This window comes from Condylura cristata, unplaced genomic scaffold (assembly GCF_000260355.1).
Source record: "Condylura cristata isolate star-nosed mole 26May11 unplaced genomic scaffold, ConCri1.0 scaffold00023, whole genome shotgun sequence".
NCBI lineage: Eukaryota > Metazoa > Chordata > Mammalia > Eulipotyphla > Talpidae > Condylura > Condylura cristata.
In genome coordinates, this window is record NW_004567124.1 from 35,678,012 (window position 1) to 35,699,914 (window position 21,903).

The 21,903-nt window shown below is 51.8% G+C and overlaps 1 protein-coding gene across 1 annotated transcript in view; it reads right to left on the minus strand.

The window, feature by feature from the left end:
- The window catches only part of LOC101619010 (chromosome unknown open reading frame, human C15orf27), a 121,552-nt gene that overhangs the window by 31,313 nt on the left and 68,336 nt on the right, over positions 1-21,903 (minus strand). The window contains exons 4-7 of the mRNA XM_012728506.1: positions 18,040-18,194; positions 15,087-15,160; positions 4,767-4,823; positions 3,575-3,713 (exon numbers count right to left, since the gene is read on the minus strand). Of these exons, the coding sequence (XP_012583960.1) occupies positions 3,575-3,713; positions 4,767-4,823; positions 15,087-15,160; positions 18,040-18,194 (425 nt within the window). The remainder of the gene's footprint in view (positions 1-3,574; positions 3,714-4,766; positions 4,824-15,086; positions 15,161-18,039; positions 18,195-21,903) is intronic.

Sequence of the window (21,903 nt, forward strand, 5' to 3'; positions counted from 1 at the left end):
GAAGATGTGGGGAGCTTTCCTATAAGCCGCTGGAGATGGAAAATGAGGCAGCCACTTTGGAAAACAGTTTGGCAGTTCTTCAAAATGTTAAGCAAAGAGAGGCCATTTGGCTCAGCAATTCTACTCTTACTCTGAGAGAAATGAAAACTCATGTCCACACAAACTTGTACACAAGTGTTCACAGAAGCCAAAAGTGGAAACAACCTAAGTGCCCATCAAGTGATGAGTGGATGGAGAAAATGCAGGGGAGCTACACGGTGGAATACTACTTGGCAATAAAAAGGGACGAAGGGCTGATTCATGCCATAGCACAAGTGAACCTTGAAAACACTATGTTCAGCAAGTAAGGCAGGCACAAAAGAACACAGTCATAATTCCATTTATATGCAATGTCCAGATCAGGCAAATCTATAGGGACGTTAGAGGCTGCCTAGGGCTGAGGAGGGGTGGGAAGTGACCCCTCGTGAGTAGAAAAAGTCAATTTTTTCTTTTGGAGAGATGAAGATGCTTTATATTGAGATTTGGGAGCTGATTTCATAAGTCTTTGAATAACTATTAATAACTCAGTAATAACTACTGAATTATGTGAATTACACATCAACAAAGATGTTTAAGAAAAAAAGGAAGTTGGGGCCTTCCTTTTGTCTCGTTTTCTTCTTTCTCCCTTACTTCTTTCTACTGGCTGGAATGCAGTTGTGATGGCTGGCACTGGGACGGTCACTCTGACCCCTATGACGACTGGCAAGTAGGTTACTTGAAGCAGAGCAACAGAACAGAAGGACCCTGGGATGGAGACTATGGAGTGTTCTATCAGTTCTGGAGCACAATCTGTTAATCTTCATGCGAGAAAAATATTCTGTTGTTTTCTTTCAGTTGCTGTTATTCTGAGTCTGTTAGTCAGATACAGCCTCTGGGTGGGAGGCTGGCCTGACCCCTCTAGCCGAAGGCAGCCCCCTGGGTAGTTCTTTCGTATCAGGCCCGAATTTAATCTGGCCTCTGCCTGGCACACCCAGAGCCCAGCACTCCTAGACACCTCAGGAATATGACTCTCATGCCCCTCTCACCAGTGTAATGCAGACCTCTCCGCGATTCCACTCTAAAGTTCACTCTCCACCCAGAGCTTCCCACCTCCAGATGTTGCCTAGCTGCTGAGGACATGCAGAGAAGAGAAAGCAGAACTTTTCTGTTTGCTTCCAACCTGGAGGGCAGCCCACATATCCCTGAGACCCGTGCCTGACCCTAGAGGCTTCCCCATGTGGCTGCTGCCTCCTGGGGCCTCTGCTGGAGCCAGCACACAGTCAGGATGACAGTAGCCAATCCACACCCATCCTTAACCCTGCACATCCCTCTCCTGAGTCTCCCAGTGGCCCAGCATGGCCTGCTGTGTCAGAAAAAATGGGGACCAGCTGGAAACAGCATTCATGTGGGGCTGTCACCGCCCGTCAGCATGAGGGTGTCCAGCTGTCCAAGGCTGGCAGAGGAGAGCCACAGGCGTTGTTCCTGCCCCAAAGGGAAGCAGATGTTCCCATGGACTGAGCCAAGAGCAGACTTGAGAAGATGGGGGTGGGGTGCTGCTGGGTGTTAGGAGTCCTGTGCTACACACTGACTCAGTCTGGGTCTGCTGTGTGACCCTTGTCTTTTCTGGCCTTAGTTTTCCCATCTGTCACAGGAGAGGTATGGGCTAGGTCACTTCCTAGTGTCTTCCCATGGGACTCCCAAAGATGGATTCAACCATAGTCTAGTTTGATGAAACGTCTGGATTAGGGGCTTCCTGATGGCATGTCAAACCTCACAGTGTTTACAGGGTGGGACTTGGCGTGTGGGGCAGGGTGAGGGCGCCGTGTCCAAGGGGTGAGAGCCCCCAATGGCCATCTTTCCCACCTCACACCCCACAGGGGCTCACCGCACAACCACTGTCACCTGCAACCCACACTGAGGCCTCCACTATGGATCCCTGTGCTAGAACTGGCTACAGAGGCCCTTGCGGAAGGAGGGAGAGTGCAGAGATGGGTTTGGGGCCCCCTGCATCCTAAGTCACTGAAGAACCTCTACTTGTAACCAGCTTCTCACATGGGGTATATCTGCACACAGTTCCATAGAAGAAAGGGCTTTACACTTTAACAAAGAACAGAAAAAGAAAGCCGAGGTCCATCATCTACATTGTGCCCTAATTGCCCTGACACGCCTTGCCTCATGCGACAACATGGTCTCTGTGCCCAGTTGGCTGAGGTGAGGGGGCCTTCCGGTCATATCCTCAGAGTCCAAGGATGCAACCAAGGGGCTTGGCTCCTCCCTCCCTCCCAGATGCCTGCCCTTGACCTTCTCTTCCAGGCTCCCCCACAACAGTATCCAGCATCGTTCTCCAGGGCTAAGACTTCCAGTCCCCCTCGACCTGGATCTCCCTGTTTGGTGGGACACTGGCTTGTGATCACATTATGGAAATGCATGCACTGTTCAAGCTGGGGCACAGCTCTCAGAGGACATGGCTCATGGGGAGGGTGGCCTGAGCTTGGGAAGAGCAGAGCAGGTACTCCAGGAGCAGAGACCAGGGAGGTATATGTGCCACTGCAGATGAGTGGGTGGCTAGACCCCAGCACCCCAGAAACACTTACTAGCTGTTCACAGGCTGAGAGACTGGGAGGGCACCCAGATTAGTCTTGGTGGATGCAGAAGTAAGAAGGCCTATGGGGTGTGACCTGGCAAAGGGTCAGGGAGTCAGTGGCAGCTGTAACTGACACACTCAAGGTGTATGAAACAGGAAAACACACACTCAAATAGACATTTGCACCCCATGTTCATAACATCACTTTTCATAAGATCCAGAGTTAGAAATAATCCACGTGACCATCAACAGATGATGGGGTAAAGATGTGGTGTACTTACATTTTGGAATATTACTCACTTGTAAACAAGGATATAACCCTGTCATTTGCAATTACAGGGATGGACTGGAGGGGATTATACTCAGGGCAATAAATCAGACAGAGAAAGACAAACATGGAATGACTCCACTTATACACTATATATATATAGGAAACAAAAGAATGAACTAAATAAAACAAAAAGAATTGTTAGCGATAAGACCAAATCAGTGACCACCTAAAGGAAGGGGACAGAGAGGCAGGTAAATTGGGTAAGAAGGGTCAAATGCATGGCGAAGGACAGAATTGGACCCTAGTAGTAGATACACATGTTGGTTTATAATGATGCATGCCTATAACTTATATAATGTTATAATGCCATATTACTATAGTTAGAAAGAAAACAGCTGGGAAGCATACAGCTGGTCTTTTCAGAATGGCAGGACTTTCTCTGTGAGCTTCTTTGAGAGGCTGGTCTCCAGGCCACAGTGATAGCTCAGGTAGAATGACTGTGCAGTCTCAGACCTGATCTTGAAGCCAGGTGACCCTGGCCACGTGGTATCGAGTGAGCCTACAGTCTGCACCCTCCACCCCATGCTATCTGGTTGGTCCCTGCAGCACATCGTCTCTCTCCACTCTCGATTCATAGCTCTGGTTTCTGGGGTGATCTCTGCCATTCTGCCAGCCCTGTTGATTCTTTTTGGGCCACTTACCATCAATGACCCTCTTCACCCGCCAGATCCGGAGCATAATAATGAGGCTGATGGCATCCCAGGGGCTCCTGGGTCCATTGGCCACAGTGGATGCCACCATTGGTGCCAAGGACAGGATGATCACAGCCCCATCAAACACCTGTGAGAGGAAGTGGATTTCAGTGCCCTGGGGCCACCACCCTGAATGTCCCAGAAACAGAGACCAGTCCAGGCAAAGCAGCTGCTGCCACTACCCTCTCCTCCTGCCCCCATCAGGTCACTCCCTGAAACAAACCCCTCTTCTGACTCTCCTCAGCCTTTAGGGGCGCCCCCTATCCTCACACCTGCCCCAAGGCACTCTCTTGGGCTCTCAAGTGACCTCAGCCCATCTCCAGGCTTTGTCAAATGGCCTTGGCTTCTTCTAAGCATCTTTTCCATGTCTTGCCCTTTCTTGGTGGGGCCTGCAACCAGTGTCCCAGGGCCCCCCTGAGTCCTCACTGGCAGTGGGACTGAACTTATGCCAAGGGATACCTCCCCCCTTGGGCCTCAGGATCCCAGAGTCTCATCTCTACTTCAAGCAAATCTCTAGCCCACAGGGAGCAGGGCAAGAAGTAGGAGTGGTCCAGCCTGATTGTTTAGCCCTGGGCCCTGACCTTCTTTTGGCCTGCTCCAGCCTGGTTTTGGTCTGAAAATTCCAAGGGCCAGCCCTCCTGTGGGCTACAAAGTGGGTGGGGAGGTGAGGAAGGCAGAGGCCAACTTCCTTCCCTTGTCTCATGTGTACACAACTTCCCTGATGGCCTGGCCGGGCCTCCCCACATCCCCTCCCCCAACACCTTTCCATGAAACAGAGCAGCTGGTTCACTCTGCAAGAACCAGTGCAAAATGACTCTTACAGTTTCTCACTGAGTTCTCCAGTCATTGGGCCATTTTAGAATGGGTTTGTTGCAAAACACATTTCAAAAGCTTTCGGAAATGATTCCAGAATAACTTAAAACTTTGCAGAGCTTCAAGATTTTTCAGACCATTCCTTCGCTGGAAACTTTCTCAGTTTGCGTCCTCTCCTCAACCCCACATGCACAGCTACAGAGGTGCCTGCACGAGATGTGTGAAGGGGTGGGTCTTTTTCAGCACCCCACCTGGGGGGACCGGGCGGCACTGGTTACCAGTTTCCAGGATGGCAGGTTTGGGGCTTGGGGTAGATACTGGCTTTTACCTCTATTTTGTTTTCGATGTAATCCCAGATCCCAAGCACCACAATTCGCAGAACAGTCTGAGGAGAGGAAGTGAGAAAAGAGGTTTGTTTATCACTCACAGGTTCTTGCCCCTCCCCCTAGTGGAGAGGATTCCAGAACTCAAAATTTGGGGTTCGGCTTGCTCTATGATGGAAAAACATCATCCCAGCCCACACGGAAGTGTTACCATCTGTGCCAGCACCTCGCTCAGGAGCCTTAAGTGCTCCCAGTACCTATAGAACATACCTGTGTCCTGTGGGATAATATGCAAGACCCTGCTTCTCTCTTCAGTTAAGACTCACTCTCCAGTTGTGGCACAAATCGCTAGCACACACACAACCATGTGAAGCTTAGGCCCTGCCTGTGGCAGGACTGCTCATGACTCTCCTTTGATCTCTCTTCTCTCCTAATACCTCATCACCCAGCTAAAAACTACATTTCCCAACCTTACTTGCATCTCAGAGAGGCCATGTGACCAAGCTTTGGCCAATGGCATATGAAGAGAAATCTGTGCCCCACTTCTGGGCTGTACCCTTCAAAGGATTAAATTTTGCTTCCTCTGTCTCTCTTCCCAAAGTCTAGTACCTGGGTGCACAGGTAGGATGGTGAACCACACTGAACAGAAGCAGGCTGACCAAGATGGAAGTGTGCTGGGTCACCTGGCCTTGATGACACTGAAGACAGCCTGTGGGGGTTCACCCACACTTTATACTACAAGGAAACCTGACTGGTTAAAATGCACTTCTTCCTCCATAGGGATCTTCCTGACTTCCACTAAGGGGTGAGAAGGTAGGGGGATGGGGACAGCAATCTTTGTGACAGAGAGATATGTAGTGGCCTGATATCTCTCCTGATGACTCCCCAATCTCTTGGGTGGGACCCAGGTTTAAATTAAAGACAGCTCTGTGGGGATGAAGAGATAACTGGGATTGGATCTCAGATTCTTCATGTCAAGGCTCAGTATGGGCTGGCTGTGTGGCAGTGGGCAAGTCAAATCCCCTCTCTGGGCTCCTTTTCTCCTTTTTTCCTGGCGAGAAGTGGAGGCTGCTCAAGGTGACGCAGGCATTGGGTGGGGACATCAACTTTTGAAGCCAAAGATTTTTGACTGCATAGTGGCCTCATGTTGGGTAAGAACACATATGCTGTTCTGGGTTCTTTTGCAGCTGTTTAATCCAGCTAATTGTGCTGAGCTCAAAACATGGTGTTTGTCTCCTCTGGAATGTTACACCAGCCACATCCACCCAAATTCCCAATTGGGGCTTCCAAAGCAAAAAACCAGGGTAGGGCTGCAGGAAACATGGCCTGGCCCAAACATGATTTCTCATGCTACTGCTTGTTCTTTATCCTTTTAAAATTGCATGTAACATGAAATTTACCATTTTAACCTTTTCAGAAGTGAACTGTGGCACCAAGGATACTCACACTGACATGCAACCATCATCACCACTCTCTTCCAGAACTTTTTCATAGTCCCAAACTAAAACTCTGTCCCATTAAACATTAACTCCCCACTCTGTGGGTCCCAGTCTCTGGCACCCAGCACTCTACTCTCTCTTAGACTGACCACTTTAGGGACCTCACCTGAAGGCATCATGCTGCTTCTTTATAAACAAATCTTAGCTAGCCAAAAAGGCAGTGGCCCATGGGTATGAGGTGGGGTGGGGCCGGAAGGAAGGATATCAGTCACAAGACTGGGCCAGCAACCCCAGAAGGAAGATGGGACAGAATGTGGAGCTCCAGTGCTCTGGGAGGGGTGGAGGCAAGATGGGTTTACGGGGGACACAGTTGCCAGGCAAATGAGCAGATCAGCAGCATCACTGTCCCTTCTCTCCCCATCGTGGTGGGCCTTCCCCAAGCTCCCCATTGCCCAGGATCCTGCTCAAGCCCCCCACCCTTTCCTAGCTCAGCTCTGGAAGGTCCTGCTCAGTAGTTTGTTCCTTGTAGCATCCCTGGCTGAGACCCTCTGTTCATGGAGGCAGTGACCTGGCCACAGCATTCTGCCACCCCGAGGCACCCAGTGCGGGACTTGCCCTCTGACTGCTTGTGCTTCTCAGCACAGGCCAGGGAACCTGCTTCTGCCACATCTGGGGTGAGTTGCTCAAAACACAGATTCCTAGATTCTCATGGAGACCCAGGTTATCCTTTTTTTAAAAAAGATTTATTTATTTATTTGTTTGTTTGTTTGTTTATGCATAAAGAACTCGAGTACAGGCCAGAGGTATAGGGGAGGTGAGAGGCTTCACCAGAGACAGTGGGGAGCAGAACAGGCAGATGGACGAAGTACACTGCTGAGGGGAGCAGCGGGTGGGTCAGGAAGGATCTGCTGCGCCATGTGGTCACCTCCGCCATGTGGTCACCTCCAGGGCAGGGGATCGAGCTCACACTGAAGTGGCTGAAGCTTGCTTGCAGTGCTGTGTTTTAACCCATTGTGCCACCAGGGAGGGCTCAGGGTATCCGTTTTAACATGCTTCCAGAGCAACTAAAAGTAGGTGGGATGTGTAAGGTGACACCCTGAGTGAAGACAGGGCCACCTGCCCAGGTGCAACAGAGTATTAAGATTTGAGTCAAGATCTCTAGGCATTTTGGGGCTTTAATCTCCTTACTAACCTTGTGACACGTGTCAGACCCTTCTCAAATCAGGCACAGCAGGCCCATACTGCCTGTATCCCTGCACAACAGCACAACGAAGCACTCCTGGGAACTGCTTTGTGAGCATGAGTGCAGGTGATGAGGAGGCCAGGATGGCAAGGACTGGGGAGGGCCTGAGTGAACAGAAAAACTCAGTTTAGCTGTCCTTTCCATGTGGGAAGAGTCAAGCCTCCCTTATTCTGACTGTGGCTTCAGGAGATGAGGATGTACGGACACATGGAAAAGGACTCTCAGCTAAACCTAGGAGGTAGCACCGCTGATTGAGTAAGATCAACCCAATTTTGGTGCCATTTCACAGTTGCAGAAACAGAGGCCCATGGGGGACAGGCAAACCCTTCCTCCTTCCACGTCAGGAGGGAGCCCCTTGTCTCTCCTGGGGTGTGGGGAGTTTCAGGCTTCTGGCAGCAAGAGAGGGTGGAAAGCCCCAGTTTCTGCTTCGCTCCCAGCTCATCTCAGTTAAGTGGCAGCAGGTCCTATGAGGGGTAAAGGGAACCACCATCTATCTCTGGATGGGGCATGAGCAGGCCCCTAGGGTTGGGAATTGGAGTACAGGTCAGAGGTACAGGGGCGTGAGAGGATTAGCTATAGACAGAATCCAGTTATAAAGAAAAAGTAAGGAATGTAAGAACCCATATGAGAGCTGGAAGCAGAATCTAACTGGCATATAAAGGTTTGTGGGTAACAGCAGTTGAGGGGTGGCTCTATATGGAAGGGTGCAGGCCAGGCTCAACTTGGCTGGCAGTATCCCTGGTTTGGCATATCGGACTCAGCAGACTTCTCCCTGAGGAGCCGGGGGGGGGGGGGCCCAGGACCTACTCTGAGAGACTGTGCTGGGAGATGGGTCATTTCTAGAGGGGTCAGGAGTCAGTCAAGCAGGAGCAAAGCAAAGATGACCCAGAGAGCTGGCCTCTGCTGCAGTGGTCTGAGGTGTACCCGACCAGTGCCATGGCCGATGCCCCCAGGGGCTAGGGGTCACAGCTGAGATTCCTCAGTTTCTCTGGTGTTGGGTTCATCTGACAGCAGTTTCCCTTAAAAGAAATGGCTCTAGGCAGCAGGCGATGGGATGCTGAGGACATGACCACACATCAAATAACTCAGTGGTGGGAAGAAAGGGCTCACTACTTTCACTACATGAAAGGATTCACTACATTTTTTTGTTGTTGTGTTTCAACTATTTCCTAAAACCAAACAAAACCTATGCAGAGTCCTCCTAAATATGTTATTGCAAAGAATGTGTAATGACATGGAGAGACATGTACAAAATATGAGTAGACAAAAAGAAAAACAGGTCCCTGAATATTGGATCCACGATGACCCCGTTTTTCTGAGGGAAGGGGTAAGTACATAGCTACCTGTGAGAAAGGCTCACTGGACAGAGACCAAACAAGCAGCAGCTCTCTGCGGGTGATGAAGACGTGGGCAGAATTCTTGGAAAGCATGACCATTTGTTGATGCATTGGGTGAGCGAAGGCAGCCTCCATGCTCCCCCTGGTGTGCATGAAGGGACCCCACCTTTGGATGGTCACCCACCCAGGCCCTCCAGTATCATCCGAGGGCCCTGCACGAGGCCTGAGTACTCTGCTGAGTACTCAAGCAGAGTACTCAAGGTCAGGGAGGATGCCCTTCTTTTCTGCTACCTCCCTCCTTCAGCTCTCCCCACTAGCCCTGATCTGCCGTGGTTGAGGAGGCTGTGGAAGTGGGAGTCCTGGGCCTGAGATCATTCTTGGATCAGAGTTGGAGGGAGGACTTTAAACAGCATGCTGTGTGACCCAGCCCCTCCAGGATGTGCACCCCTAACCCAGAGGTAGTGTTCAGGCCTGAGCCTGAAGACGGCATGACCCTGCCTACAGCTGCACATTCCAGCGTGCTTAGACAATCCTCTCAACCCAAGTACCACACTCCTAAGATCACTGCCAAGGTCACGGCAGATGAAAAGTGGAAATGACATCTTGAAGAATAATTTCATAAACTTAACACAGTCATCCCTTCAATGTGGGTGCCACGCCCAGGCCCAGGCTCAGTGATGGGGAGCGGGAAGAGCGCAGTGAGGCATCCATTTCCTGCTACAGCACAACTGGGGCAAAACCCGAGCCGAAGAAGTAAAGTAACTAGGCTTTCAGAGCTGAGCGGGGAGGCCCACGTGGGCTGTCAGAATGGGAGGGAGGCCAGGGAGGCAGCCTGCAGGACAGGAAGGGCTCCCAGGAGTCACTGCTGTGGGCAAGTCCTTCCAGGTAGGAGGCACAGGCCAGGCATTTAAAGAGAAAGTGCGCAGAGCTCATGTGGTTCTTTGGCACAATTTAGACAAGGTGCGCCGATTTGGGGACACTTGTGCCTACTAGAAAACGGTTACACATACTCATTTTAAAAATTAGACACGTGCCCTCCCTGGTGGTGCAACAGGTTGGGACGCAGCACTGTGAGCAAGCTGTAGCTGCTTCAGTGAGGTTCGATCTGGGCCCCGGAGGTGATCCACAAGGCGTGGCAGACCTCTCCTGACCTGCCTGCTGCTCCCCTCAGCAGTGTACTTCATCGATCTGCCTGCTCTGCTCCCTGCTCTGTCTCTGGTGAATCCTCTCACTGCTCCTGCACCTCTGGCCTGCACACCAGTTCTGTATGCACAAATAAATAAATCTTTAAAAATAAATAAAAACTAGACACTTCCAGGAAGCTGTTTCAGTAAATGACCTGCCTACTTTTACAATGGGGCCTTGCATCCTGGCACCAAGAAGGCCAGAGGAGGAGCTCTGGATGTGGAGATGAATGGGTTGCTGAGCTTGGCCTAGTGCCAGCACAGCAGGGACAGGGCCTTGGCATGGGTAGGGGCTGGCTGGACTGCTCCATCTAACAGCTGGTTGCTTTGGGGCTGTGCCCCCACTTCTTCACAACCCCATCAGACTTGTCCTGTAAGGTGCTTGGGTATTAAGTTTGCTGTCTGGAGGTGTGAAGGAGGTCAGGAGGGGACAGGTGTGCAGGGGTCCTCACAGCTTCTGCCTCTGTGAATTGGGGAGTGAGCAGTGGCTCAGCCTCAGGGGGGTCAATAAGGCAACCTGGGGAACTGGCCCTGTTGCCTCAGATTAAGGGGAAATCACAGCACAGAGGCAGTGACTTGCCCGAGCCACATCTATGATCAAGCTAACTCCCTTCGGCTGAGCTTTCGTCAGACACACACACATACATTCACTCTGCTCATCTCTCAGCACAAACTGCAGCACCGGCCTCCCACCTTCCATCTGCTGAGTGAGGCCTACCAGGACCTGCCTGGAGGAGGGAGCAGGTAGGAGAGGGCACCTTGTGGGTCCAAAATCTCAGGGTGGCCTGGACATGGAAGGATGTGCCCCGGGCTCAGCTGGCTGGCAGTGGTCCTGGCGTGGCACGGGGATCAGCAGGCCTGCTCCCTGGGGGGCCTGTGAGGCCTAGGACCCACTCTAAAGGGCTACACTGGGGAAAAGGGGACAGTTGTAAAAGCAGATTTTGAGGGCCCTTCCTGGTGGCAAAATGGGTTGAAGCATAGCACTGTGAAGTGGCTATCTATAGCCACTGCAGCACAAGTTCGATCCCTGGCCAGGGAGCTGACCCACATGGCACAGCAGACCTCTCCTATCTCTCCCACTGCTCCCCTCAGCAGTGTGTTTCAAAACCTTCTGGCTGTTCTGCTCCCAGCTCTGTCTCTGGTGAATCCTCTCATCCCTGCATCTCTGGCTTGTACCCCAGTTCTTGTGTGCATAAATAAATGAATCTTTGAAAAAGAAAAAAAAAGCAGATGTTGAAAGAAGCCTGATCAACTGCCAGGTGGAAGGGCACAGTGTGATCTGTTAGTCAGACATAAAGGGGATGAGCCCTGACCTGGCTGTGTGGCACCAAAGGGAAATCCTGACACACCCGGGGAAATAGTCACACACAAAACGTCCTGTCCAGTTCCGTTTGTTTGATGTACTTTGGCAGTTAGCTCATGGAAATGGAAGCTCAGTGGTCAGCAGTAGCTGGGGAGAAGGGGCTCGGGGTGACTACTGGACAGAGCTCTGTTGAGATGATGGACATGCTGTGGACCTAGAAAGAGGCAATGGTGTGTTAACACTGTATGTCACTGAATTGTTATGATGTACCAATTTCACCTCAAAAAAGGAGAAGCAGCCACAGTGGCTATAGCTACAGCCTTGAGATTAGCATATAGAAGGCTCTTTTCTTCTAGGAAAAGAGCTGGGCCTCTGGGTCCCCTACCCTGTCTCCCATTAGGAAATGGGCCCAGAACCACAGCCCTTGCACTGAGCCTGCTACAGGGTGACCAGGCCTCAGCCAGGCCCAGATCTTTGAGCAGTCCCAGGAAGAGAAGCATCTGGCTTTCTGGTTGCCAACAGCTGCTGGGCTGGGTCTCAGCCAAGGGTGAGGCTGCACTGTGCAGACACTGTTTGCATAATTCCCCATCTGGATTCCCAAGGCACTGCCCATTTTCGTGCTGTGACCCTGCCTGACCTAGAGAATCAGGGCTCTGGGGGTGTTTGAGGGCACACATGTTCACTGAGTCCCCTCTGCACGGACCCTGCATGGCCTGCGAGACTGAGGAGCCCACCCTCACCCATGGAGAAGCATCTGTTTCATTGTCAGAAGCTCACCCATTGGAACAGATTTCTTCCAACTGAGCCAAAGCTGCTTCACACTTCCCTTCTTTGGGCTCTGTCCTGCAGGCCCATACAGAACTGAGTACCCACTTCCCCAGGGCTCCTGCAGAATGCTGAGAGGGGAGGGGCTGTGTGAGCCCAGCACACCCATCTTGCCATTCCTGCAGGCCCTGTGATGTTTCCACTCTTCCCAGGCCTCATTTTCCCAACTTGTAAAATGTCCCACCCATATTCTAGGCAGCCCTAAGGTGGGTTGAGCCAACTGTTGAGTGAGACCAGCTGGCAATACCAGAACGGGCCTTACGTTCAGGTGTAAAGTGCCATTAAAATAAAAAAAGGAACCTAAAGCCTATATAAGAGACCTTTCCCCTACAACACTCGCAGTAACTGCGGACCCCAGCCTAGGGAGCTCATCTCAGCTGTTGCCAGGGTGCAATAAACTATTTGTTCAGCCTTTCTGCCTCCCGTCATTCTTACTCAGACCGGGAAAAAACACCAACAAGCAGAATATTACTCAGACCAGGTTAAAAGACTACACTGAAAACCTCTGGGGCTGCCCTTTGGGTGAGGCCTTCTTGGAACTTGCCTGTGAAATCCATGTGCTCACGAAGCCCCCAGGCTTCGTGTGACCTCCAAGTTTGGTGAGTAGGCACAGCCCTTGACACCACCAGGGACCGAAGGAGCTCCCTCAATGCAGGGGTGTCCTGCATCTGTGGTCGGAAGTGCTCCCAGCTCAGGCCTTTCCTTTCTCAGTTCCTCGTCCCTGCCTCGGCCTTTCCCCAGATCCTGTTGTGTGGGCACCACAGGCAGGTGCAGTGGGCAGCGAGTAGGAGCCCAGAGCCTAGGTGCCAGTGCTGGCCAGAACTGACTGCACAACCCAGGCTGCTTGTCTCACCCGCACAGTTTTAAAGCAGTTGCTTTTGAAGTTACCTTCAGCAGGGATTTTCAGTGGCAAGTACATATGCACGCCTGATATACTGCTCAGAGGGAGCTGGCCCTGGCCGGTCCCAGAAGAGGTGGCCCAGTCACGGTGAGGAGCATAACCTCATCACTTGTGTCCAAACCCCCTGGGAGCGGCTGTCCCACTCGCTGTATATTAGCCCCTCTCTTCGCACTGGGCAGGTGTGCTGGTCTCCCGTCACTCCTGTCACGCCTGATGCTCTCCTGTTCCTCTGCCATTGCTCCTATTCTGATCCTATTACTCTGGTTACGCCCCTGTTAACCCTTCTGTTAGCTCCCATTACTCCTATTGCTCTCTTTTTATTCCCTCGTTACCCTGTTGTTCTTCTGTTCCTTCCCCATTACCCCTGTTACTCTGTGTTACTCCAGGTTATGGCTCTACCTCACCCTCATCATCATTAATGAGGTCCAAGGTCAGGTGCAATCATGCACCCACAGCCTCCAGATCTTCCCAAAAGACCTGGGGAGGCCCCAGCCCTTTTCTGGCTGACAGGGGAGAGGGCGGATGGGAGTTTGCAGTCAAGAGCCGCTGCACAGGCCTTGTCTATCTCAGGTGGCTTGTCTCTGGCACTGACAGGAAGGGAACGCCAAATTAATGCTAGGCAATAAATTCTGCAAATCCAATAAAACCCAAGCGTGGGGGTGGTGGGGAGGGTAGATGGAAGAGCCACAGCAACTGATTAAACATTTTTGTTGGCGGTCACGCACGCATGGCACATTTTCTAAGGTTTGCATCAAGGAGACATCTGGCCGTGGCCCATGTGTTTGTGGGAGGGAATACTGGGGAGCAGAGGTACGGGGTCTAGGAAGGGTGAGGCCCCCAAAGGGGCAGGAAGCTGGGAGCAGGTGCTGTTTTGCAGGGACAGAGGTACCTCCATGGCAAAAAGCAGTCAGCTGGCTTGGAAGCTCCTCAGAAGGGCAGTGTTGGGCCTGCGCCTCAGGCCTGGCCTTGTCAGCCAGCAGTGCCACAGGACCCAGTGCCTGGGAGGAGAATGTTCTGTGCTTGTGATGCTGCTGCCCGGCCCTACACAGCCCAGTCTTCCCTGCTCTAATTACAGAGAGCGCACAAAATGGGGCACAGCAAGATGTGGCCAGAGCTGGCTTAGAAAGCATGGGGGCTCTTGGTTCTTTGGGTGCTGAATCACATACAAAGTATCTCTGCTCCATCCTCTACCCACATCCTTTTCCCTCAGCATCCTTTGGCGTTCCCAGCCCTCTGCTCCGGCCCCCCGAGCCGCCATGCCTCCAGGGCTGCAGCACCCATGTGTGTGCTCACACGTGGGTGTGAGTTCCATGTGTGTGAGCTGTGTGTGTCTCCCCAGCAGGCTCTGTGCTGCTTCCCCCACTGCCTGCGCTTGCTGGGCAATACTGCAGGCTCCGCAGTTCCAAGTCGAGGATCGGGAAATGTATGGGGTCCTGCTGTGCCAGCTTAGGAATGCTCAGCGGGGTCACCCACCCCCAGGGAGAGAACGAGCTGTGTGCTGTGGGACCTGGTCCATGGAACCACCAGGCAGCTTTTCCTCTTACCTCACATACAGAGATGTGAGCTCAGCAAAGTGCAGGGTGTCCCTGCTCCCTGGTATTGCTAATTTGGACTTATCCCGTCACTCACGTCAGGGGTGAGGGGACACTGCTCTAGGCCTTACCAGCCCCTCGATCCCCTAAGCAACCGCAGGTCCACAGCTCAGCTTGTGACTCTGTCTTCTCTGTCCTCTGCTACCTCAGCCAAGGACCCTCTGTGCCCCCAGAACCCAGCCCAGCATCAGACTTGCTCTTCCACTGCAGGTACCCTGCCCTGTAGCCTGGCTGCCTCCCCCACCCAACACACGAGCCATCCGCGCTCCCTCAGGCACCTGCTGCTCATCTCCCCTTCACACCTGTCCTTCCGTGGATCACACCACTTTCCCGCTGGTGGGCTGGCAGCTGCTCCTCTTAAACCACCTCCTAGCACAGGCATCTGCCTCCTCTAGCCTGGCGCCTCTTGGGGACCTGGAGGGCTCCCATGCCAGAATAAAGTTTGGTCCCCGAGGACAGGTGGTGCCCCACACAGAAGGCCCAGGTCCAAGTCTCACCTACCTCTGAGAAGAACACGGAGAGGATGGTCAGACTGATCCAGTGGATCACACCGGCAAACTGGAAGGCGCTGGAAACTGCAAGGAAAACAGCAATAGGGCTGATCTCAGGGGCCAGGACTCAGGTGAAGGGTACAGTGTGTGGGGCTGAGCAGGGTGAGGCCGCTCCAGGAGCCCAGCCACTCAGCGGGTGCTCAGATCTGGGTCAAATGGGGCCTGGGAACAGTGCAGTGGCTGTGAGGGCAGCTGTGGGAAGGGTGGGGGGCAGGATGTGGGGCCCAGAGTCTGGTCTGTCTTCTGTGGAAGGGCTGCCTGTCTCCCCACAGCAGTCCCCTTGGTCCAGCTCCGTCAGGTGTCAGTAGGCCTTGTGCCTCATATGCTCCTGATAAGCCCTCCTGAGGGCTCCATGTGAGCTGGGTTTCCCGGCGCTCAGCCCTGCACATGCAGCTTCAGCAGGTTTACATGAGCTTTGGGAAGTCTCCTCAGCTACCCCAACATGCTGTGCTGAGTTAGGGGGATTCCAGGCTCAAGGCAAACTCTCTTTGACTTGCATTCTGAAAACTGGTAGAAATGGAGGTGCAGGCTAGAGTTTAGAGGGGGCAAGGCTGGAGCAAGGACTGAAGTGGAGCGCCAAGGCTGGGCCCCAGACCGCAGCAGAGCAGGCAGGCTGGATCTGTGCTTCACTTTCTGACTCCCAAAAGTAAGTGGGGGAAGCAGTCAACCCCTAAACCCTCTCACCTCATCTTTCACCAGGCAATCCTTGGTGTTAAGGTATTATGTGTGGGAAGCCCTTTTAAAATGCAGGAGCTACATCTTGTGTCTCAGACCCAGGGACAGAGTTTATCAGCCAGAAAGGCTGAGAGTCGTAAGGTGGCTTCAGGCACTGGTGGGGTGGGTTTTGATGGAGAGAGAGTAAGAGGGATGCTCCCCAGAAGGCAGGCATGGGAGGGGAACACCAGCAGGGGCAGGGCTAAAACAGGGTGCTAAAACAGGTGCTGCGAACACGCTGGCACCGGTCTGGCCAGGGCTCTGACCAGGCCTGCTTAGCACACAGTTCAGAATCCCTGGAGACTAAGGGAAAATGTCAGGACCATCGAGGTGTGGGCTGGCCTAAAGGAGAGGGACTGCCCCTCCCTTCCCCCAAACTCTTGCAAACCCTGGAGGTGGGCAGAAGCCAAGTCCTGGGGACAGAGGCTACAAAGTCAGGTTCTAGGTGAGACTTCCTGCTTTGGGGCCAGTGTGACCTCAAGGACAAGCCTGGCGAAGCCACTGATCCTCTCTGTCCTGGGTCCCATGAACGTGAGTACCGAGAGGCTGAGGTCGTGTGACTCTGAAAAGGCCTCCAGATGATTCTGAAAACATAAAATCTCTCCCCATTATTTCTCAAATGAATTCCTATGCCTTTTTTTACGGTTTGCTTTAGAAGAGCAATAAATCTCTGATTGTGCATTTTATGGAATTTAAGATGCCTTTTATGAGCTGCTATTGGATCTCCCACCAAAATCAATCTCCTGGATACTTAATTTTAAGCAAAATTCCAGTGTCATCCGGGTTTTCAGGTCGGTTCAAGGCCTTGTCAAGCATGAGCAGCGCGGGCCCTGGGCACAACCCACCCCAGCGAAAGAAAGGTTCTGTTATAGTTAGACCCCATAAAAAGCAGACATGCGGATGAGTGGGAAGGAAAGTAGACACCGTGGCTTAATTGAAGACAGGTTGAGTGTAAAACCCCATCAGTTACTTTGTGCTGGAAGATACCTGATCAGAGCTTAGAGGCCACCAGCTGCACAAAGTGAATGAGGCTATGGGTCCCTGCCAGAGTCCCCAGGGAAGGGAGGGAAGGCTCACAGGGCTTGGAGGGAGCTAGAGGGGCCCAGACACAGACTCCAAAAGAGGAACTGGGGGCATGAGAGAAAACCACTCCAAGTTGACTAAATGGGTTTGGGGTGGCTGGGTGACCTTACCTTGGCCAGTGTCAGGACAGGAAACCTCTCAGGGGACCAATAATTGAACTCTCTTCTCTTTGTGCTGGGGAGACCTACCTTGCAAATCAAGGAACTACGGCAAAGAAGCAGCTAGAACCACTCACTCATCGAAAGCCAGGAGTCAGGACCCTTGGCCTTCACCTCCTTGTACCACAGAGGTCTGCAGGGCGCGAGGTGGTGGCAGGCCCTCACGGTGACAGCCGTGTTGCCTCAGACATGCAGAAGGACCAGGAGGCACAGACAGACCCTGGGCTGCCAGGTGCATCAAGCTGCCATAAACAACCAGTGGGGAGACCTAGGGCAACAGATGAAGCCCTGCTGTCAAATGGCCTGGTGGTGGCAAGGCCCAGTCCAGATACTCTGACCAAGGACAGCCTCGAATGTGTTGAGATCCTCCCTTCCTTGTCTCCAACAGGGGTAATATAAGTCTTGCCCATCTCAAATGTGGAGAATAGTGCTCTCAAAATGGTCACACTTATATAAATGAAGTATCCAACTTGTGGCTGGGACGACAAGGTTGCTGTCACCACTAGTGGCACACGGCAGTCCATCTCTACATGCAGCGATTGGCATGAAGTGACAGAAAATCCCAACCTGGAAAATCCCAACCTGGAAAATTCCAACTAGAAGCAACAACAACAACAAAAAAAAACCAAAAAAAAAAAAAGTGCATACAGGGGTCCCCAACGTTTTTTGTTCTCATTGGTTTCTGGACACAGAATGCTGGTGGGAAGGAGTACTACTGAAGAGGTCACAATTGGAGCAGAGACAATGTGGAGCTGGGAATGTGCTGGGGGCTGAATGGGGCTGCCTACTCCACTTCCCTCAGGCGTTAAAGCCCGAGAGTCCAGGGCCGGGGGCCTGCGGCCATCAGGAGGGGGTAGCAGACCACACGACTGGTTGGGGACCCCTGATGGATGCACATTGAATATCGACATCATACATATTTGTATATGTATCTCTCTTGCTACTCACACTGGAGAAGTTTTATATCTATTAGAAGTTCCAGAGTCAGGAGAATCACCACCAATATTACACAGGCTACCAGGAAACTGTTGACACTCGCACTGAGCAAAAATACCTGCCACACGGCTGCTCTCTTCCCACAGCACGGCTTCAGCCAGGTAGACCTGCAGGGACACAAGTAGGCATGAGGCATGAGGGGCCAGCCCAGCACAGCCCAGCATAGGCATTACTCTCTTGACCCCTCTGTGTCCCCCAGAGACAACCTCATTCAAGAGGCATTAAGCAAGATACCTTGTCAAGTCATGGGGCTCATTTTCCATACTGGGTAATTCAAGGTTTCCCTCAGGCTTCAAGTTCCTTGTCTTTAAAATGGGTGTGTGGCTCACTGTAAAACTAGGGTAGGGGAAGTCAGAAAGGCTGGCGGGGCTGGCCATGTGGCCGTGCTGCTGAGTGGCATGATTAGTCCACTCCTGTGCAATCTCTGGACACGGTGTGGGCCCTGCATGCAGGAGGCCTTCGCCTACCTTTCACTGCACTCAATGAGTGAGCGAATGCTTTTTCCATTTTCCCTGCTATACAAGGAAAGATCTAAACTGCTTTCCATGGTAAGCTGTATGGAGAGCTAGTGGTTTTTACTTTATCATTCATGTGGTTAAGTTTTGGAAAATTTGGATCAAAGGAAGTCAAATGTAAAGTTCTTGTAAACAGGGTGGTCCCCAAGAAAAGGGGAGGTTCCAGGTTCCCTGCCCCACCCAGAAGGAAGGTGGAGTTGAGCAGGGAAGAGAAGAAGCTGGAAAGGAGACTGAGAAGGAAGGAAGCAAGATGGAGCCAGAAGGAGACCTGAGGGAGGCACAGGGAGCAGAGACATGTGAAGAAGCGGCTCTTGTTACGTGGCCCTCGGCTGGTTGAAACAGATGTGGGGGAGAGACCTGTGGGGAGGTTCACCATGGCAGCGTTTATTTTTATTTTTATTTTGCTCTTTTCCTCTCAGACTTGTCTGACTCTTTTATGGGCCCCAGCCAGAAGGTGCTTTAGGCTGTGGTGGGCTTTCAGGACTTGCTTTGGGCCAATCCCATACCCACAAGGGGATGGGTAACTTTGGGTATTTGATTTAGAAACTATATTTTTTTGTCTTTTCCATATTGCACAATAATTGAATTAAAGTTCCTTTCCATCAAAGCTCTTATGTCTTGTCTTGAATGTGGTGGATGGAAGAACCTATTTAGAGCAGGCAGGTTTGGGGGCTCAGTGGTGCCCCTCTCCCTGCCCTGAAACATGCCCTGTAACATTCTCTCCACAGGTTGGGCATTTAATGTGCTATAATGCCTCATCATGAGTCAAAAGGGATTACAGTGTCAATGTTTCCCTAGCTTGCTGCACCAAGGCACACTTTTGTCTCTGAGCATCTGGCAGGATCAAGGAAACCCTTCAGTGATCTTGAACATTTACAGGCAGAGACTGTCCTGAGCAGGCTGGGACTTGGAGAGGAGCTGCAGGACGGCAGAGCTGGTGGGTCCTGAGATCCCAGGAAGGAAGGGCACCTTGGGAGGTGGGGGTGCTGAGGTCGCAATGTGGGGGTATCATTTAATAAGGTTAAAACCTCCTGCACAGCTGAAGGTTTGGGAGGCTTGAACAGATATAGGGATTTATTTGATAAGGTTGCTATGGGAACCAAGCCTTCAATGGCCTTTTTGACTGAGAATGGAAGCAGGCCCGGAAGCCTTCTGTGTTAAAGCTCCATGCCCAAGGCCAGACATCTCAGCACTCACCAGCCCAAAACAACTCCCCAGTCCTGAAAAGCCTGAGAAACAGGTCAGAAAAGGGAGTCCCAAACCCTTCTTTGTGTACACACCTCTCCTTGCACGCTGCTTGCTCCTCTTAGCTGTGTTTTTAAAATAAGTCCACCTTTTCTGTTCTCCGCTCGGTCTCTGGTGAATTCTCACCTTGTCCACTTCCCTTCCCACCCCCACTCCAGCTTATACCCTGATTCTGAAAGACCAAGCTTCAGAATGCTTCTGAACCAGCCAGGCCTAAGCTTTGGTTATCAACAAGGCACCAAGGCTAAGTTTAACTGTAAATGTCCTAATCTTGTTCATCCCATAGCAACAGCCAATTGGCAAGTAGGCAAGTAACCGGTACATATCAGAAAAAACACCAGATGTCCTAAGGTATGTGTGTGGAGTAGTGAAGGTCACATCTTACATGCGTAGATCAACCAGGTTAAGACAAGATAACTTTGTTCAATGTCCACCAATCAATGTACTGTTGAGCAAAAACTTCCCTTTGCTGGGCTGAAGCTCCCCTCCTCTATAATAAAAACCCTGCCTTCCCTGAGCTCAAGGCTCTCAACTTCGGCTGCTGCGGCACTGGTCACTGAATGTTGGGAACGCAGGCTCGAGCTTGCAATAAAGATCCTCATGTGCTTTGCATCGGAATCGGCTCCTTGGTGGTCTTTGGGAAACTTGAAACCTGGCACAACAATTCTTCTCCACAACACACACCACTGCCTTGGGCCCTCCTCATTTAGATATAAGCCCCACCACCAGCCTCCCTCCCTTTTTGAGGAAGAGCTGGGCCTCCCAAAGCAGCAGATGGGCAAGCTGAAGTCCTCACTTTTGGCTCCACCTCCAGCTACTTACAGCCATGTGTAGATTCCAGTCTCCCTTTTTGTAAAACTCCCCAACTTACTTCTCTGGTAGTTGAAATTTAAATGAAAGAATTATCTGTGTGTAAAACACCCTGTAGCTGAAGTGCTAGAGTGACAATGGCTTCTAACTTGGGGGCTGATGGCCTAATGCTGGCCATCCTCTGTCCTCCCCACCCAGAGAGGCGCTCTGCCAGCACCTGTGCATGTTTACCCCTGTGGGAGCCTTGGGAGAGGAGTTCCAACCCTTCTCCCCAGTGTAGTGATCTGACACTGTGAGAACATTTCTTCCTCGTGACCCATTCAGGGATGCTTGGTGGGCCCTCTGAGCTAGAGTTAGTGTAATGGGGTAGTCCCTGGAAAACGGCAAATTCCAGGTTCCCTGCCCCACCCAGAAGTTGGGTGGAGCTGAGCAGAGAAAAGGAGAGAAAAGAAGGAATCTGAAGAGGAAGGAAGCAGGATGGAGACAGAAGGGGACCTAAGGAAGCCACATGGAGCAAGGGAGACATGTGAAGAATCTGTGCTTGTTTCTTGGCCCTGGACTGGTTGAAAGAGATGTGGGTGAGAGACCCGTGGGGAGCTGACTATGGCAGTGTTTATGATGATTTTGATTTTGCTCTTTTCCTCCGAGACTTGTTTGGCCATTTCTGACCCTTTTTTATGGGTCCCGGGCAGAAGGTGTTTTAGTCTTGTGGCGGGCTTTCAGGTATTGTGCCAGGTTTCGTGTTTCCCAAAGACCACCAAGGAGCCGATTCCGATGCAAAGCACACAAGGGTCTTTATTGCAAGCTCGAGCCTGGGCTCCCAACATGCAGTGATGCAGCAGCCAAAGTTGAGAGCCCTGAGCTCAGGGAAGGCAGGGTTTTTATTACAGAAGTGGAGTTTCAGCCCAGCAGAGGGGAGTTTTTGCTCAGCAGTACATTGATTAGTGGACATTGAACAAAGTTATCTTGTCTTAATCCATGCATGGTTGATCCATGCATGTAAGATGTGAACTTCACTACTCTGCCAGCATACCTGAGGACATCTGGCATTTTTCTGATATGTACTGGTTACTTGCCTACTTGCTAAATGGCTGTTGCTATGGGATGAGCAAGATTAGGACATTTACAGTTAAACTTGGCCTTGGTGCCTTGTTGATAACCAAAGCTTAGGCCTGGCTGGTTCAGAAGCATTCTGAAGCCTGTCATGGCATCCACTTGGTCTTTCACAGGCCTTACTTTGGGCCAA